At 49.0% G+C, this 13,429-nt stretch overlaps 8 protein-coding genes across 8 annotated transcripts; 3 read left to right on the plus strand and 5 right to left on the minus strand.

Annotated features, from left to right (window-relative positions):
* Positions 1–33: 33 nt before the first annotated feature.
* HPODL_01508 (Uridine kinase) lies at positions 34–1,457 on the plus strand (the record flags this gene model as incomplete). Its single annotated transcript, XM_014078019.1, has 2 exons — positions 34–281; positions 350–1,457. The coding sequence occupies 2 exons, from the start codon at positions 34–36 to the stop codon at positions 1,455–1,457; spliced, it is 1,356 nt and encodes a 451-aa protein (XP_013933494.1).
* A 10-nt stretch (positions 1,458–1,467) lies between these two features.
* HPODL_01509 (putative transporter C3B8.04c) lies at positions 1,468–3,918 on the minus strand (the record flags this gene model as incomplete). The annotated part of the gene is made up of 1 exon (XM_014078020.1): positions 1,468–3,918. One exon carries the CDS (start codon positions 3,916–3,918, stop codon positions 1,468–1,470), a length of 2,451 nt encoding a protein of 816 aa, XP_013933495.1.
* Positions 3,919–4,598: 680 nt separating this feature from the next.
* On the minus strand, positions 4,599–5,750 carry HPODL_01510 (Mitochondrial import receptor subunit TOM40; the record flags this gene model as incomplete). The annotated part of the gene is made up of 1 exon (XM_014078021.1): positions 4,599–5,750. The coding sequence occupies one exon, from the start codon at positions 5,748–5,750 to the stop codon at positions 4,599–4,601; it is 1,152 nt and encodes a 383-aa protein (XP_013933496.1).
* A 130-nt stretch (positions 5,751–5,880) lies between these two features.
* Positions 5,881–6,431, minus strand: HPODL_01511 (uncharacterized protein; the record flags this gene model as incomplete). Its single annotated transcript, XM_014078022.1, has 2 exons — positions 5,881–6,099; positions 6,144–6,431. The coding sequence occupies 2 exons, from the start codon at positions 6,429–6,431 to the stop codon at positions 5,881–5,883; spliced, it is 507 nt and encodes a 168-aa protein (XP_013933497.1).
* Positions 6,432–6,519: 88 nt separating this feature from the next.
* On the minus strand, positions 6,520–7,737 carry HPODL_01512 (uncharacterized protein; the record flags this gene model as incomplete). The annotated part of the gene is made up of 1 exon (XM_014078023.1): positions 6,520–7,737. One exon carries the CDS (start codon positions 7,735–7,737, stop codon positions 6,520–6,522), a length of 1,218 nt encoding a protein of 405 aa, XP_013933498.1.
* A 304-nt stretch (positions 7,738–8,041) lies between these two features.
* Positions 8,042–9,565, plus strand: HPODL_01513 (Pyruvate kinase; the record flags this gene model as incomplete). Its single annotated transcript, XM_014078024.1, has 1 exon — positions 8,042–9,565. The coding sequence occupies one exon, from the start codon at positions 8,042–8,044 to the stop codon at positions 9,563–9,565; it is 1,524 nt and encodes a 507-aa protein (XP_013933499.1).
* A 124-nt stretch (positions 9,566–9,689) lies between these two features.
* On the plus strand, positions 9,690–11,804 carry HPODL_01514 (uncharacterized protein; the record flags this gene model as incomplete). Its single annotated transcript, XM_014078025.1, has 1 exon — positions 9,690–11,804. One exon carries the CDS (start codon positions 9,690–9,692, stop codon positions 11,802–11,804), a length of 2,115 nt encoding a protein of 704 aa, XP_013933500.1.
* An 11-nt stretch (positions 11,805–11,815) lies between these two features.
* On the minus strand, positions 11,816–12,898 carry HPODL_01515 (Autophagy-related protein 25; the record flags this gene model as incomplete). Its single annotated transcript, XM_014078026.1, has 1 exon — positions 11,816–12,898. One exon carries the CDS (start codon positions 12,896–12,898, stop codon positions 11,816–11,818), a length of 1,083 nt encoding a protein of 360 aa, XP_013933501.1.
* Between the last annotated feature and the right edge of the window lie 531 nt (positions 12,899–13,429).

The following is a 13,429-nucleotide window of genomic DNA, read 5'->3' on the forward strand; positions in this document are numbered from 1 at the left end:
TTTTTTTCAATTTTTTTGTTTTAGCTGCCTCGCATGAGTCCCTTGTCCTCACAGCCGCCTTCCAAATCTGCAACCCATACAGATCTCCAGGCTAACAAGTACATTCCTCCATGGACATCGCCATACATTATTGGAGTGGCAGGATTCTCCGGATCAGGCAAAACTACCGTGGCACAGAAGATCATTGAGCAGATCAACGAGCCATGGACTGTTCTTCTCTCAATGGATAATTTCTACAAGCCGCTCACTCCTGAGCAGCGAGAACTCGCTTATCGAAACGAGTATGATTTTGACACTCCCGAAGCCTACGACCTGGAAGCGTTTTATGATTGCATCATCTCTCTCAAAGAAGGAAAAAAACACAGGTGCCAGTGTACTCGTTCGCCTTGCACAACAGAACAGAAGAAAAGATATCCATCTACGGAGCTAACGTCATCATAGTGGAAGGTATCTATTCACTGTACGATCCAAAAGTGCTTGCCCTCATGGATACCAAAATCTACGTGGATACAGATTTGGACATTTGCTACAGTCGCAGGCTTTTAAGGGACATCGTGGAGAGGAAAAGAGACATCGAGGGTATCATCGAGCAGTGGGAAAAATTTGTCAAGCCCAGCTCTGTTGCCTCTGTGAAGCCAACTATGTACAACGCAGATATTGTCATTCCACATGGATCAGACAATACCAAAGCTATCGACATGATCATCAAACATATACGGAAACAGCTGCAAAAAAAATCAGAAGAGCACCTTGCGCACCTCGCGCGACTGGGGAGAATGGTTGCTCCTATCAATTACAATAATATCAAGGTTCTGCCCAAAACTAACCAGCTGCTTGGAATGAAAAGTATAATTCTCAACAGAGAAACGTCGAACGACGATTTTATTTTCTACTTTGACCGGATTGCGAGCACGCTAATTAGCGAGGCGTTGGAGCTCGTCCATTACTCTCCAGCACCAAATGACATATTTACGCCCAGCGGCTACAGAATCACAGACGGCGTTGTGCAGGCCCAGGAGGTGGTGGCAGTTAATATCATCAAGTCTGGAGACTGTTTCATGAGATCGCTCAGGAAAATCATTCCTGAGGCGATTGTGGGCAAGGTTTTGATTCAGTCGGACTCCCAGACGGGCGAGCCGCAGCTGCACACTGAAAGACTTCCTCAATTTTCTCCAGGTTGCAAAGTTCTGCTATTTGACGCCCAGGTGATATCTGGAGCCGCTGCCACGATGGCTGTCAAAGTGATACTCGACCACGGTGTGGAAGAGTCAGAGATTGTGCTTGTGGTATATCTTGCGTCGGAAACAGGGCTCCGTCGTATACTGAACGCCTTTCCCAATGTGAAAGTAGTGGTTGGAAACCTATCTGCCGTCGAACCCAAAGAAGGACAGGACAACGACACAGACTGGTGGATGAGCATGAGATTCATCGATGCCAGGTATTTTGGTACAGATTAAATATATCTATTTAGAAATCCAGTAGCTTCATCACCAGGTACCCGACCGAGACCACCACGACGTAGCAGAAGAGTGATGATGGAACACCAATTTTTATAAACGTGGACACAGTCAGGTACGGGTTGCCGACACTGTCTCTGAGGCCAATGGCGGTCACGTTGGGGAAGCCTGACGTGGGCAGCCCCATGGCGGAGGAGCAGAGCAGGGCGGTGGCCATGATGAGCAAGTTTGGATGTGGATCTGGGAGAGATCTTCCGATTTCGGCTATTAGTGGGACGATAATGAGAGCTGCGACCGTATGCGACACAAACGTAGCCATGACAAGCACAATGATGCCAAACAGACACAGAACAGTGAACAGGGCCGAGCCTTCAAGTTTGGCCTGGATTGCTTCGGCAATGGTCCTCAGCAGTCCAGAAACAGTGACAGCCTTCCCTAGGGCAAGGCCTCCCATTGCAAGCATGACAATTGTCCATGGATAGTTGTTAAAGTCATCTGGAGACAGAATTCCCGGAGCGTAGAAGGCCACCATGGAGGCCACCGCGATCATTCCCATGTCTCCCACGATTGGTTCGAAAAAGGATGCTCCGCACCAAAGAATGATTGTGGCAAGAGACACAGTGAGCACATAGAAGTGCTTATGGGCGAACTTCTCATCTGTCGACCGGATAGGAACGATGGTGGCATCTCTGAAGTCCATCATGAACATAATGTAGATGAATATCAGAACCAGACCGCAAGTACACACGGGAACGGACACGGCAAACCATTGCAGCCAATTAGGAGCTGGGTCCATGCTCTGCAACGCCACCACATTTTGCGGACTGGCGATCGGACTGGCCATTCCGGCAACGTTGGACGCCAACGCGATACCGATCACCAGGGCCTCTGCAAACTGCGAGCCTTCGGGCAATGTGTTGAGCACGGGCTGAATAACAGAGAGCATGAGCACTGGCGCCGCAACGTTGGAAATAAATGCCGACACAACCGTCGACACACACATGATCGACAGCAGCACGTAGGCCGGTTTTTGAGGCACTTTTGACAAAATAAAAGTGCATGCTATTTTATCCAGATTGTACTTGGAGAGAGCGGCAGCCAGCGTGAAGCCGCCCAGAAGAAGCATGATAATCGGCGACCACATGGCAGAACAGATAAACTTGGATGCGTCTACAGCTCGCAAAGGCTCACCGGAGTCGGGATCGACCAGAGTTCTCAGCACCACGATCAGAAATGGAAGTAGTAGAGAGGTGGTGAAAAGAGGAATGGCCTCTGTTGCCCAGAGTAGAGAAGCGCACACAAGCACTGCAAAGCAGTTTTTCTGCTGCTCGTCCTGTAATGGCGAGAAAATCAGTAACGTGATTGTGACCATTGCGATCAACAACGCCTTGAGACCGTTACCGGTCAAAATAGGAGTGGGAATGCTAATCTTGCGTCCGGCTCCAAGATAAATATCAATTTTCTCCACCGGAACAATAACTGAATCCACCATGTTCGGCTTCTGGACCCTGGCTGCTTGGGCTTTCCGCTCCATGCCAATCATGTTCCGCCAGACTGTGTTTCGTTCCCAGACAATGTACTCTCTCAGGTTGGACTTGAGCTCGTCCTTGGCCTGCTCCTCGTTGCCGTGCGTGAACACCGAGTACAGCTTGATGATACCCGCGAGACGGACGTTGAGCTCATCCATGGCTTCTGGCCTGAAAACGTGGTACTCATGACTATTTTCAAGCTTATCCATGTACTCGTCCCTGATTTTCGTGTGCAACGTTTTATCGAACTTTTTCAGGGCCTTGCCGAAACCGATCTTGTTGAGCTCAACGTAGCTTTTCAGTTCCGAGAGAAGAACAAACATGTCGGCCAACGGTTTTCTTTTTTCCACCTTGAGAGCCTCCAAAAAGCTGAGGTTGAAGTCGTCGTCGTCAAAAAGGATTTGCGACCTGCGGTGGGCCATCTCGCTTGAATTTTTGTCTGGCTCGCGCGACGTGAAGGCAACCTCGTTGCTGGCACTGCCCAGAGCATTCTGCGAAGTTACAGGCTCAATATCTGGAGCAGGCCCCGATGCAGGCGTCTCATCGGTGAACTTGCCGGGCCTTAAGGAGTCCAGAATTTGTCTGAGTCGGTGTCTCTGCTCTATGTCGGCCAGATTCTGCGGAAACTCGCGTTCAAACTCTTCCACCTCGTCGATCAGGTTCTCGTAGCTGGCCAGGGCCTCTTTCTCCTTGATCTGGAAAAAACTGTTGATTTTGGCGGCCTCTTTGTCGAGAGCTTTAATAAAAACATTGATCGGACTCGACTCCTCGTCCACAGCGGTGAACGGAAGTGCTTCCGGATCCGTAAAATTCAATGTTTCGGCATATTCACGTTGGAGCGAGTATATTAGCTTCTTGAGGCCAGAATAGTTGATATACTTCGAAGACCACTCGGGAACAGCGTTGAACTGAAGCGAATGCGAGAACTTCATAGCTGCGACGCGGCTCTGGGTGTAGGGATGTGGTGCTGGAACACGATCAAATGCAAGGTCCTGTAGAGGGATTTGCTCAAAGGATTGATGCGGGCCGGAAATGGTGGGAAGTGGCTTTGTGCAGATAGTGGTCGGATGAAACGATCAATAGAAAGCCATAAAGATAGCAAGCAGAGTGCGTGAAATTCGCAATAGCACACGCACAGGAAGTTATTGTGCTGGTTAGTGAGTTTATCAATTAAAATGGCGGGCTTTACCCATCGCGACGCACACCCGTACACCGCAAGAAACTGGAGTAGCTGCAAGCAAGCATGCGTGGCGACGTTGCTGTCAGGGGAGGAGATGGGAGACGAGGGTATATAAGGGCACTACGGTGCTCTTGGTAATTGACTACACAACATGCAAAAAGGAGAAGAATTTGCAGACAAAGCGAAGAACTCGGTGAAAAACGAGGGAAAGACTGACAGTGGCCGTCTGGACAATCTCAAACAGGCCGCCTCGGATGCGTACCAGGACCTCCAAAACAAGGACTACAAGGGTGCTGCCGAGAAGATCCAGAACCAGATCAAAAAGTGATGAACCATATAAGCATTCAGTATGAAATTATTTAAATTATTTTTTTTGCTCATTTATTGTAGTACTACGGGCCTATATACTGTATTTGGCAATGTACACGTCTCTTATGCCAGCTGGGCACCTTCGATTGGGTTTCCATTGGCATCCATCATTCCGTTTTGCATCATCATCACTTCTTCAGAGCCAGCAAACTCCAGAGACAGACCGCAGCCGATATTGGCTGTGTTCTTGATCTGGTCGATGGTGGCACTAAACAGCAGTCCGACCGTTGGCAGGACTCTATGTTCGAGCATGAACGAAACCTGGCCCTTGGAGTCCACTTGGCCCCTATAGATAGACTGTCTGAACTCGTATTTGGCACCAATGGTGGTGTTTGCGTCGACGACGGTCTGGTAAACCGGCTGCATCAGCTCGTTCAGAGTTGGCTGCATGCCTGCTTGCACAGTGGTTTCGATACCGGCCTCGACGTTCTTGGCAACCTTTCTCCAGAAAGAGGCCACCAAGGCACCTTGGGCCTGCAACTGAGCAGAAGCAATCCAGTCGCCAGCGTTGTATCTTCCGACAAACGACAGAGCCGCGTCACCTGGAACACCTGGCTGGAGCGAGGAGTAGACCGATTCCATACCGAGCGACAGCTTTGGAGTGATGCTCTGCAAAATGGAGCCAACCATCACACCTTTGTATGAGTCTTCCAAAAAGTTAGGATTCAGGGTCTTGAAGTTCAAAGAGAAGTCGTTGGCCTGGTAGTCGTGCTCGATCTGGCACATTGGCTGCTGGCCGTGGGCCAGCTGGAAAGTCAGCTTCGAGGTGCTGTGCTTGTCCCAGCTGTGGTTGAATCTTCCTGTCAGAGAGAACTCGTTGTCAATGGTACCCTGGAAGAAAGTCTTCTCGTTACCGACCATGGCCGTGAAAGAATATGCTGGGAGCTGGCCGCCGATCGAGAGACCGTGCGAGACCTGGAAAATGGGGTTCATGGCGAAAGTCTTGCTGATGTCGGCTCTCAGTCCACTGAATTGCATCTGGTTCAAAAACACATCCTTAGCAACCTCCTTGTTGATGTTCTCCATCGTTCCAGGGTTGATCAGGTCCAAAGATTGTCTGTGTTGTTGAATAGACCTGGCGACGTTGTTGACAAAGGTGAACATTGGGTTCGATGACCAAAACCCGTCTCTCTGTTCCTCATGCGCATTGCCGAGATTCGGAACCGGGGCCAGACTCTTGCTGAGCTCGCCCATGCTCATTTGTGGTGCTGCCATTCTGTATACCTATGTATTTACAAGATTCTCAGCAACCTGAATTATTCGTCAAGTGGAAAAAAATTTGACGAAAATTGTTCGTCCCCAACATCTGTGCACCTGCAATATTACATAACGCAGGGGCCTGTGGCTACTCGTCTATTTCCATTTTATCGCCCGCGATTGGCCTACCCGTGCCGAACTTCGCCTCAATCTCCTCACTGAACCGCTTCAACAGCTCTTGTTTCGCGCCGATCCGTTTCTTCATCTCCTCCATCTTCTGGATCCGGCTCTCTGTAGACTCGTCCAGGCCTTCTATTTGGTTCAGCAGCGACCTGAACTTGTTCAGCCTTGTTTTGATTCTTCCTGTCTGAAGGGTTAGATGTCGGGAAAACCGATTCTCTTGATACTTACCGCGTTGTCGAAGTCTTTCGGAGAAATCTTGCCTGCCTTGAGATTCTCAATCAAGTCCAGCAAAAGCGGGAGCAGATCCATGTTGCGCAATTCCTCCAGCGCGCGTGCCTCGTTGTTGAGCTGTTCGTATTCATCGATCTCTTTTTTCAACGAGCTGGAATGATCCATGGCAGCAAACACAGGTGTGTTGGTGTCCGACTCCGTCTTCAAGGCTGCTTTGAAACCGGGCGTCGATAGGTTCTCCGGAGACCCAGACGCTCTAGACAACCCAGAAAGCCCCGTCGACATCTCGTAAGCGGCTAATATGCTATCGTTCACTAAGCGTACACTATGCTATAAAGAATAATTATTTTTTGCGACGGCCCCGTCGATCGACTCACCACCCAAACACTCGCGTGCTCCAGGGTCTGGCAGAAGCGGGCTTCAGAAGCTGCATCGAGCGCGAGCCCTTCAGGATGCTAGCTCCGTTTTTCTCGCCGGTTTCGTCCTCCTCTTTCAAAAAACCCATGTCGAAGTCCAAGCTTGAAATGCTGACATCGCACTCTTTGAACGTCAACGAGTACCTTTTGTTGAGTGTGCGAGCCCTGCCGTCGCCTTCAAAAGACATAATGGTGCTGGAATTGACTGTAGACTCGTTCTCGTCTGTCGTTGCCTTCTCCAGTTTGTCGTCTTTGTCCTCCTCGTCAGAGTCCAGCTGGAACCGATCCAGAACAGAGTCCAAAGACGACGACACGGATTTTAGCTTGATCGGCGTTGGGTGTTTCAAAAAATCGGCCTCGCTTGTTTCGATGTCTTTGCCCAAATTGAAACACGCTATTGTTGAGTTCAATGAGGACATCGAATGCGACGGACTCAGCGGCTCGGACGGCACATTATCCTCAACAGGCTGTTCGCTTGGCTGCTCAGCCGCTTCCTCTGCATCCGGTGGATCACACATGGTACAAAAATGGCAAATCCCCCTGAAAACTGAGTCCAGTTGCGCTATGGTTGCTGCATCCTCGGTGAATAACGTGATCTTCCAATATCGCTCGGGGTTGTACAATGGGATGATGAACGAGCTTGCACTGATTTTCAGCACCTTGAGCCGTGGCATGATCGGATAAACAACCGAGCCGCATGACAAATAGGTGATGCTCTTGTTTTGAATCTGGTAAATTTCAAACTGTCCATGGCCAAGAATGTTCCCGCTTCGTCCTGGCTGAAATTGGTCGGTCGCAGACTCGTTTATTCGCGACAACTCGTAAAGCGTAATTTTCGCCGACGGATGCGAAAACAGGGTGCTGCGCTCATCCTCGCCCAATTCCTCAGATAGTTCCTGGTGGCTCTTCTTGTTTTTCTTGCTGAAAAGAGACTGGAATCGAGCTCTGGAAGAAGGCCGATCGGCGCGTTTTCGCGGCGACCGTCGCACTATGTCCCGCACGCGCCGCTTGGCAGACTGGCCGGCGTCGTCATGGCCGTGTGCGTCGCTTTTGTTGAGCTCGTGTTGGAATTTCAATATAAGCGACTCTGTCAGACTCACTGTCTCTGGGTCAGAGGGAGGCTTTAAGACAGGAGCCATCTGTAGAGAGGCTACTGAGTGTGGTGGAGGGTTCATGGGTGGCTCAACCGGTCAAAAAGCAAAGGTGCACGGCCGTTCGTTATTGTTTATGTGGGTACGCGATAAATAAAAAATAAAACTATCGGCTAAGGGGGTGACATAAGCGATTAACAAACTGCTTAGGCTCGGCAACCTGGGCGTGCACGGATGTCGTCGGAGTGCAATTTTCCAGCGGACCAAAGATCACCAGGAAAAAAATGACCCAATATGGGCGGTGCCAGGGTGTTGGCAACCGGCTGCAAAATAGTCCGACTATATAAAGGGGGGGATACATCCTGTCTAAAATTTGCATATTTCCAAAATGAGCTCCCAGACACAATCCAAACTCGGATGGCTTACCAGCCTCGACGTCTCTTCCACCCCAGACAAGAGCTTTAGACGCTCGTCTATCATCGGTACAATTGGTCCTAAAACCAACAGTGCTGAGATGCTGGTGAAGCTCAGAAAGGCAGGCTTGAACATCGTGAGGATGAACTTTTCCCACGGTTCGTACGAATATCACCAGTCTGTCATTGACAATGCCAGAGAGTCCGAGAGAATATATCCGGGCAGACCGCTGGCTATTGCGCTGGATACCAAGGGCCCTGAAATCAGAACCGGAACAACGAGGGACGGCAAAGATTATCCAATTGACCCTAACCACGAGATGATTTTCACCACGGACGACAAGTACAAGGAGGCCTCTGATGACAAGTTGATGTACATCGACTACAAGAACATCACCAAGGTGATTGAGGCCGGCAAAATCATCTACGTCGACGACGGAGTCCTGTCGTTCGAAGTGCTCGAAGTTGTTGATGACAAGACTCTGAGGGTCAAGTCGATCAACGCCGGTAAGATCTGTTCCCACAAGGGTGTGAACCTGCCAAACACCGACGTCGACCTGCCAGCGCTGTCCGAGAAGGACAAGGCGGACCTCAGATTTGGTGTCAAGAACAAGGTCCACATGGTGTTTGCCTCATTCATCAGATCCGCCAACGACGTGAGAGAAATCAGAAAGGTTCTTGGAGAGGACGGTAAGGACATCCAGATCATCTCCAAGATCGAGAATCAGCAGGGTGTGAACAACTTCGATGACATTCTCGCCGAGACCGACGGTGTCATGGTCGCCAGAGGAGACCTGGGTATCGAGATTCCTGCTCCACAGGTGTTTGTTGTTCAAAAACAGCTGATCGCCAAGTGCAACCTGGCCGGAAAGCCAGTCATCTGTGCTACACAAATGCTTGAGTCGATGACATACAACCCAAGACCAACCAGAGCCGAGGTTTCTGACGTTGGTAACGCCATCTTGGACGGTGCCGACTGTGTCATGTTGTCAGGAGAAACCGCCAAGGGTAATTATCCACTGGAAGCCGTGTCCATGATGCATCACACCTGTTTGATTGCTGAAAAGGCTCTTCCATACTACACGAGCTTCTCCGAACTTAGAGACCTTACTCCTAAGCCATGCTCGACCCCAGAGACCATCGCCATTGCCGCCGCCTCATCTGCGTTTGATCAGGGCGCCAAGGTCGTGATTGTCCTGTCCACCTCCGGAACCACCGCCAGACTCGTTTCCAAGTACAGACCTAACTGTCCGATCATCATGGTCACCAGAAACCCAACTTCTGCCAGATACTGCCACCTGTATAGAGGCGTGTATCCATTTGTCTATGAAGATCCACGCAACGAGAACTGGATCCAGGACATCGAGAACAGACTCCAGTTCGGTATCAAGCATGCTATCGATCTTGGTCTTCTGGCCAGAGGCGAGACTGTCGTTTGTATCCAGGGCCACACCAGAGGTATTGGCCACTCCAATACCATGAGGGTCCTGATTGCCTAAGGGTACAAGACATTAATATATAAATTAAGGAACCTTAAAACGCTTTCAGAGTAAAGGATTAAAATAGCTTGAGCTGCTCGGCTGTGTCTATTTATTTGGTCACCCGTAAAAAAATTAAATTACCATGTCTACCCCGGGAGAGACAGAACTTGACTCTTTGGCAGATGTGCCGACTGCTAAAGACGATGCAATGCTCGAGAAATCAGAAGGCTCGGAAGACCACGCCTCTGTCGGGGCTTTGCACGAGGTCGATCTGTCCAAGGACGATGAAAAGACAAAGCTTATCGAAACGTATATGGGGGCCGCTCAGCGTGGCGATCTTGACGTTCTGACTGACATGTTGGATAATCACAAGGTGGACGTGAATGACATGCTGGACGACAACGTCAGTGCTCTGCATTGGTGTGCTATCAATAACAAACTAACTGCTCTCAAGTACCTTGTGTCCAAAGGTGCCAAGGTGAATCACAAGGGAGGAGATCTGGACGCTACGCCGCTCCAATGGGCTTGTAGATACGGTCTGGTGTATATTTCGGATTATCTGATCACCCAATGTGGGGCAGATTACTCCGTTCTCGACAACCAGGGCTTTAATTGTCTGCATTTGGCTGTGCACTCTTCCAACGTCATGATGGTTATTTACATTCTTTACTTCACTGATTTGCATATCGACGCGGCTGATCCAAAGGGCCGTACAGCATTACATTGGGCCGCCTATCAGGGGGATCCTTTCACCGTGGAGGTTCTCGTCCGCCTAGGAGCCAATTTATCTTTGGTGGACGAGACAGGCTTTACTGCCCTCAACTGGGCTCTCGTTCACCCTGTCAAGCAGATTCTTGTCAAGTTGCTTGATCACGGAAGCGATCTTAACCATCGGACCAACGACAACAAGTCTTCGTGGGATATCGCCGCAGACATGAACTGTACGAGTATGCTGAAAACTGCTCTCAGAGAGTGCGACATCAACCCAGACGGCTCAAAAGTGAACAGACGCATTTCTCCGAAGGTTGCCGACCGCATCATTTTTGTGTTCCCGTACCTCGTGGTTCCTCTGTGTTTGTACTCGATGACCAGCGGAGTTATTTTATTTGACATTTTCGTACTGGTGGTCATATTGGGGTTGCAAAATCTCATTCTCCAGTGGATTATCGTCCCCAATTTCAGCAGATCGCCCAACTCGCTTCAAAAGTCGTCGCTCTTTGCAGGCGTGTTCTCAGGAAGTGCTTTCTGGTGCGTGTTGACATGGCTATTCAAAATCCTGCCCAATACTTTTTTCGATAGACCGCTGCTCAACCTGGTGTTTCTAATATCCGCCTGCTGCACAATGGCAACTTTTGTCAAGGCGATGATTATTGATCCAGGCCTCATCCCTGCTGAACAAGATAAACAGAAAATAAAAGCCACCATCAGAGACCTGATCGATCTGCGGAAATTCGACTCCAGGAACTTCTGTCTCTACACCTCGATCAGGAAGCCTCTCCGATCCAAGTTCAACAGGTTCAAAAATAGAAATGTGGCCAGATTTGACCACTATTGTCCCTGGATCAACAACGACGTCGGAGTCAGAAACCACAAATTGTTCTTCGGATTTTGTGCAGCGCTGGAAATCTCAATAATCGTTTACTATAAGCTTGCCAAAAAATATTTTGATGAACTGGACGTTCCGGACGATCTGGAACATTCATGCTACATTTTTGACGAGGATATGTGTGCTGGGTCATATGCATCTCCTTTCGTCTTCAATCTGACAATATGGGCCCTATTCCAGCTTTCGTGGTTGTCCCTACTCCTGATAGTTCAAGCGTTGCAGATTTCCAAAGGACTCACCAGCTACGAGCTCAGTAACATGCACACCTCTGCCGGCAACAATTTCTCTTCAGTGCCTACTGATGAGAATAATGATTTGAATAACGAAGATGTGGAATTGCCCGGATTGCGCAGGTTTGTTTGTCTTCCAAACTTCGTGGCCAACTCCAAGTGTGCGAGACTAATCGGATTGAACCAATTCTTGATGGTCAGTGACGACCTTATCCAGCACAAATCTAGTCCTGCCACTTTCGACTACGGAATCTGGCAGAACTGGTTAGACTTCCTTTTCATCAAAACAGAAGTCGAACCATATAGCTGGCGCAATCTCTTCAAGCTTCCAATAATGGGAGAAGCAAATTTGGATGGCCGGCTTGTGGACTACTACCAGCTTTTCGAGATTCCCTCGAAACCGTCGACCACCACCGTGTAACATAAAAATTATCATTTCTGCTTGCGATATGTTTTCCACTGTTCCATCGTTGCCAGCACGCGCTCGTAGTTCTGCTCCATTTCTGAGAGCCGATTTCGCAAACTAGCAATTTCCTGGTCCTTGTCTGTCTGGTTATTCTTTTTGAACTTGAACGTGTCGTCAATGCTGTCGCCATTCAGAGGCTTGAGAAGATCAAATAGTATCAAATCGTATTTTTGTAGGTCGAAATTATGGTGATCTATGGCCAGAAGCTCACTGTCGGTCGGAATAAAGGTGGATGGCACCTTACTGTTGGAGTTCAGCTGGCCAAACGATTTTAGGAATTTCTGTAGCCTCAATAGCACACCGACCAGTTTGTTTAGATCGTGTTGCAAATGCGAATTTTCTTCGACCAACGACAAAAAACGGTCGTTGTCGAATTTCTGTCTTTTCGGCTCAGCTCCCGCGTCGTCTCTTGGACTGGCTCTGCGCTTGTTCATGTTGGATAGCTTGCTTTCGAGTCTGTCCACTTCCATTTCGTTTCTGCGTAACTCTCGTTTCACCTCTTCTGAATATAATTTAAATGTGCGCTCCTGCTCTTTATTTTTGGCGTTGACATTATTGAGCATGGTTTGGTAATGCTTAGCTTGCAGATCGGACTTGATCTTATCCAATTGTAAAGACTGGATGTTTCTTTCCTTCTCATCGACCTTGTTGTTGAGTCTTTCCACTTCGCTTTTGAGCAGTTCTATCTCGGCGTCCTTATCAGCCATTTTTTTTAGTGCGGTTTCTTTAAACTGTTTAGAGATCTCTGCCGAGTTCAGCAGCGAGTAGATGATGTTCATTATGTTCCTGTCATTTTCGTACACCTTTTCGCTGATCTCGAAGTTTTCTGCATTCTCCGGAATCAATTGAGAGCTATCCAGACTCAAAAGGAGCAGCTGTCTCAGTTTATTTGGTTTGTTTGAGAAATAACCTTTGGCGGAAAGCTTCTGGTTGACATACTGCGCAGCATTTTTAATGGACATCACATCCACAGGCTTCAAAGCGGGCTCGGCCTCTTTGGATGTTGGCTGCTGGTTCTCCAGCTGCGATTTTTCAAATATTTCTTCCATGTAGATAAAGTAAATAAATAAACAAAAACTTTATCTCTGGCCGCGTCGACGCGTCGCCAAAAAAAACATTTGACATTTTATGTTTGTTGGGATACTGATGACTGCCAGCGGTCTACACGAATTTGATAGGTGATTTGCGAGGATTGGCAGTCTGCGAGCATGACGATGTGGATAATCAGCTGCCGTCGTGTGTCTCAGACCATCGCACCATATCGCATAGCTGGGACACTCAGGGTTCTTCACTATGCGGTGTTCACGCCACCCCGCCACCCCTCGTCAACAAATGGAGACGTCCAGAAGAACTACAGGGTGCTGTTGGAGTAGCAGCGTCCTTCCGTTGCCAGCTAGAATGCGAAGTGAGCTTCAGACGGAGCAAGTGCTCATACATTGCTTCTTCGCCAATTCCAGCCCGTTGGCAAACCGGACGTCTCCAGCCATGTGTTCTGACCACTATGGCCGATCTACAGGTTGTCGTTTCTTCATGAGCTTGTTTTCCGTTCCTGGGACTGGCTGGTCAGAATACGAATACCG

Source organism: Ogataea parapolymorpha, chromosome VI, assembly GCF_000187245.1.
Source record: "Ogataea parapolymorpha DL-1 chromosome VI, whole genome shotgun sequence".
Lineage (NCBI taxonomy): Eukaryota > Fungi > Ascomycota > Pichiomycetes > Pichiales > Pichiaceae > Ogataea > Ogataea parapolymorpha.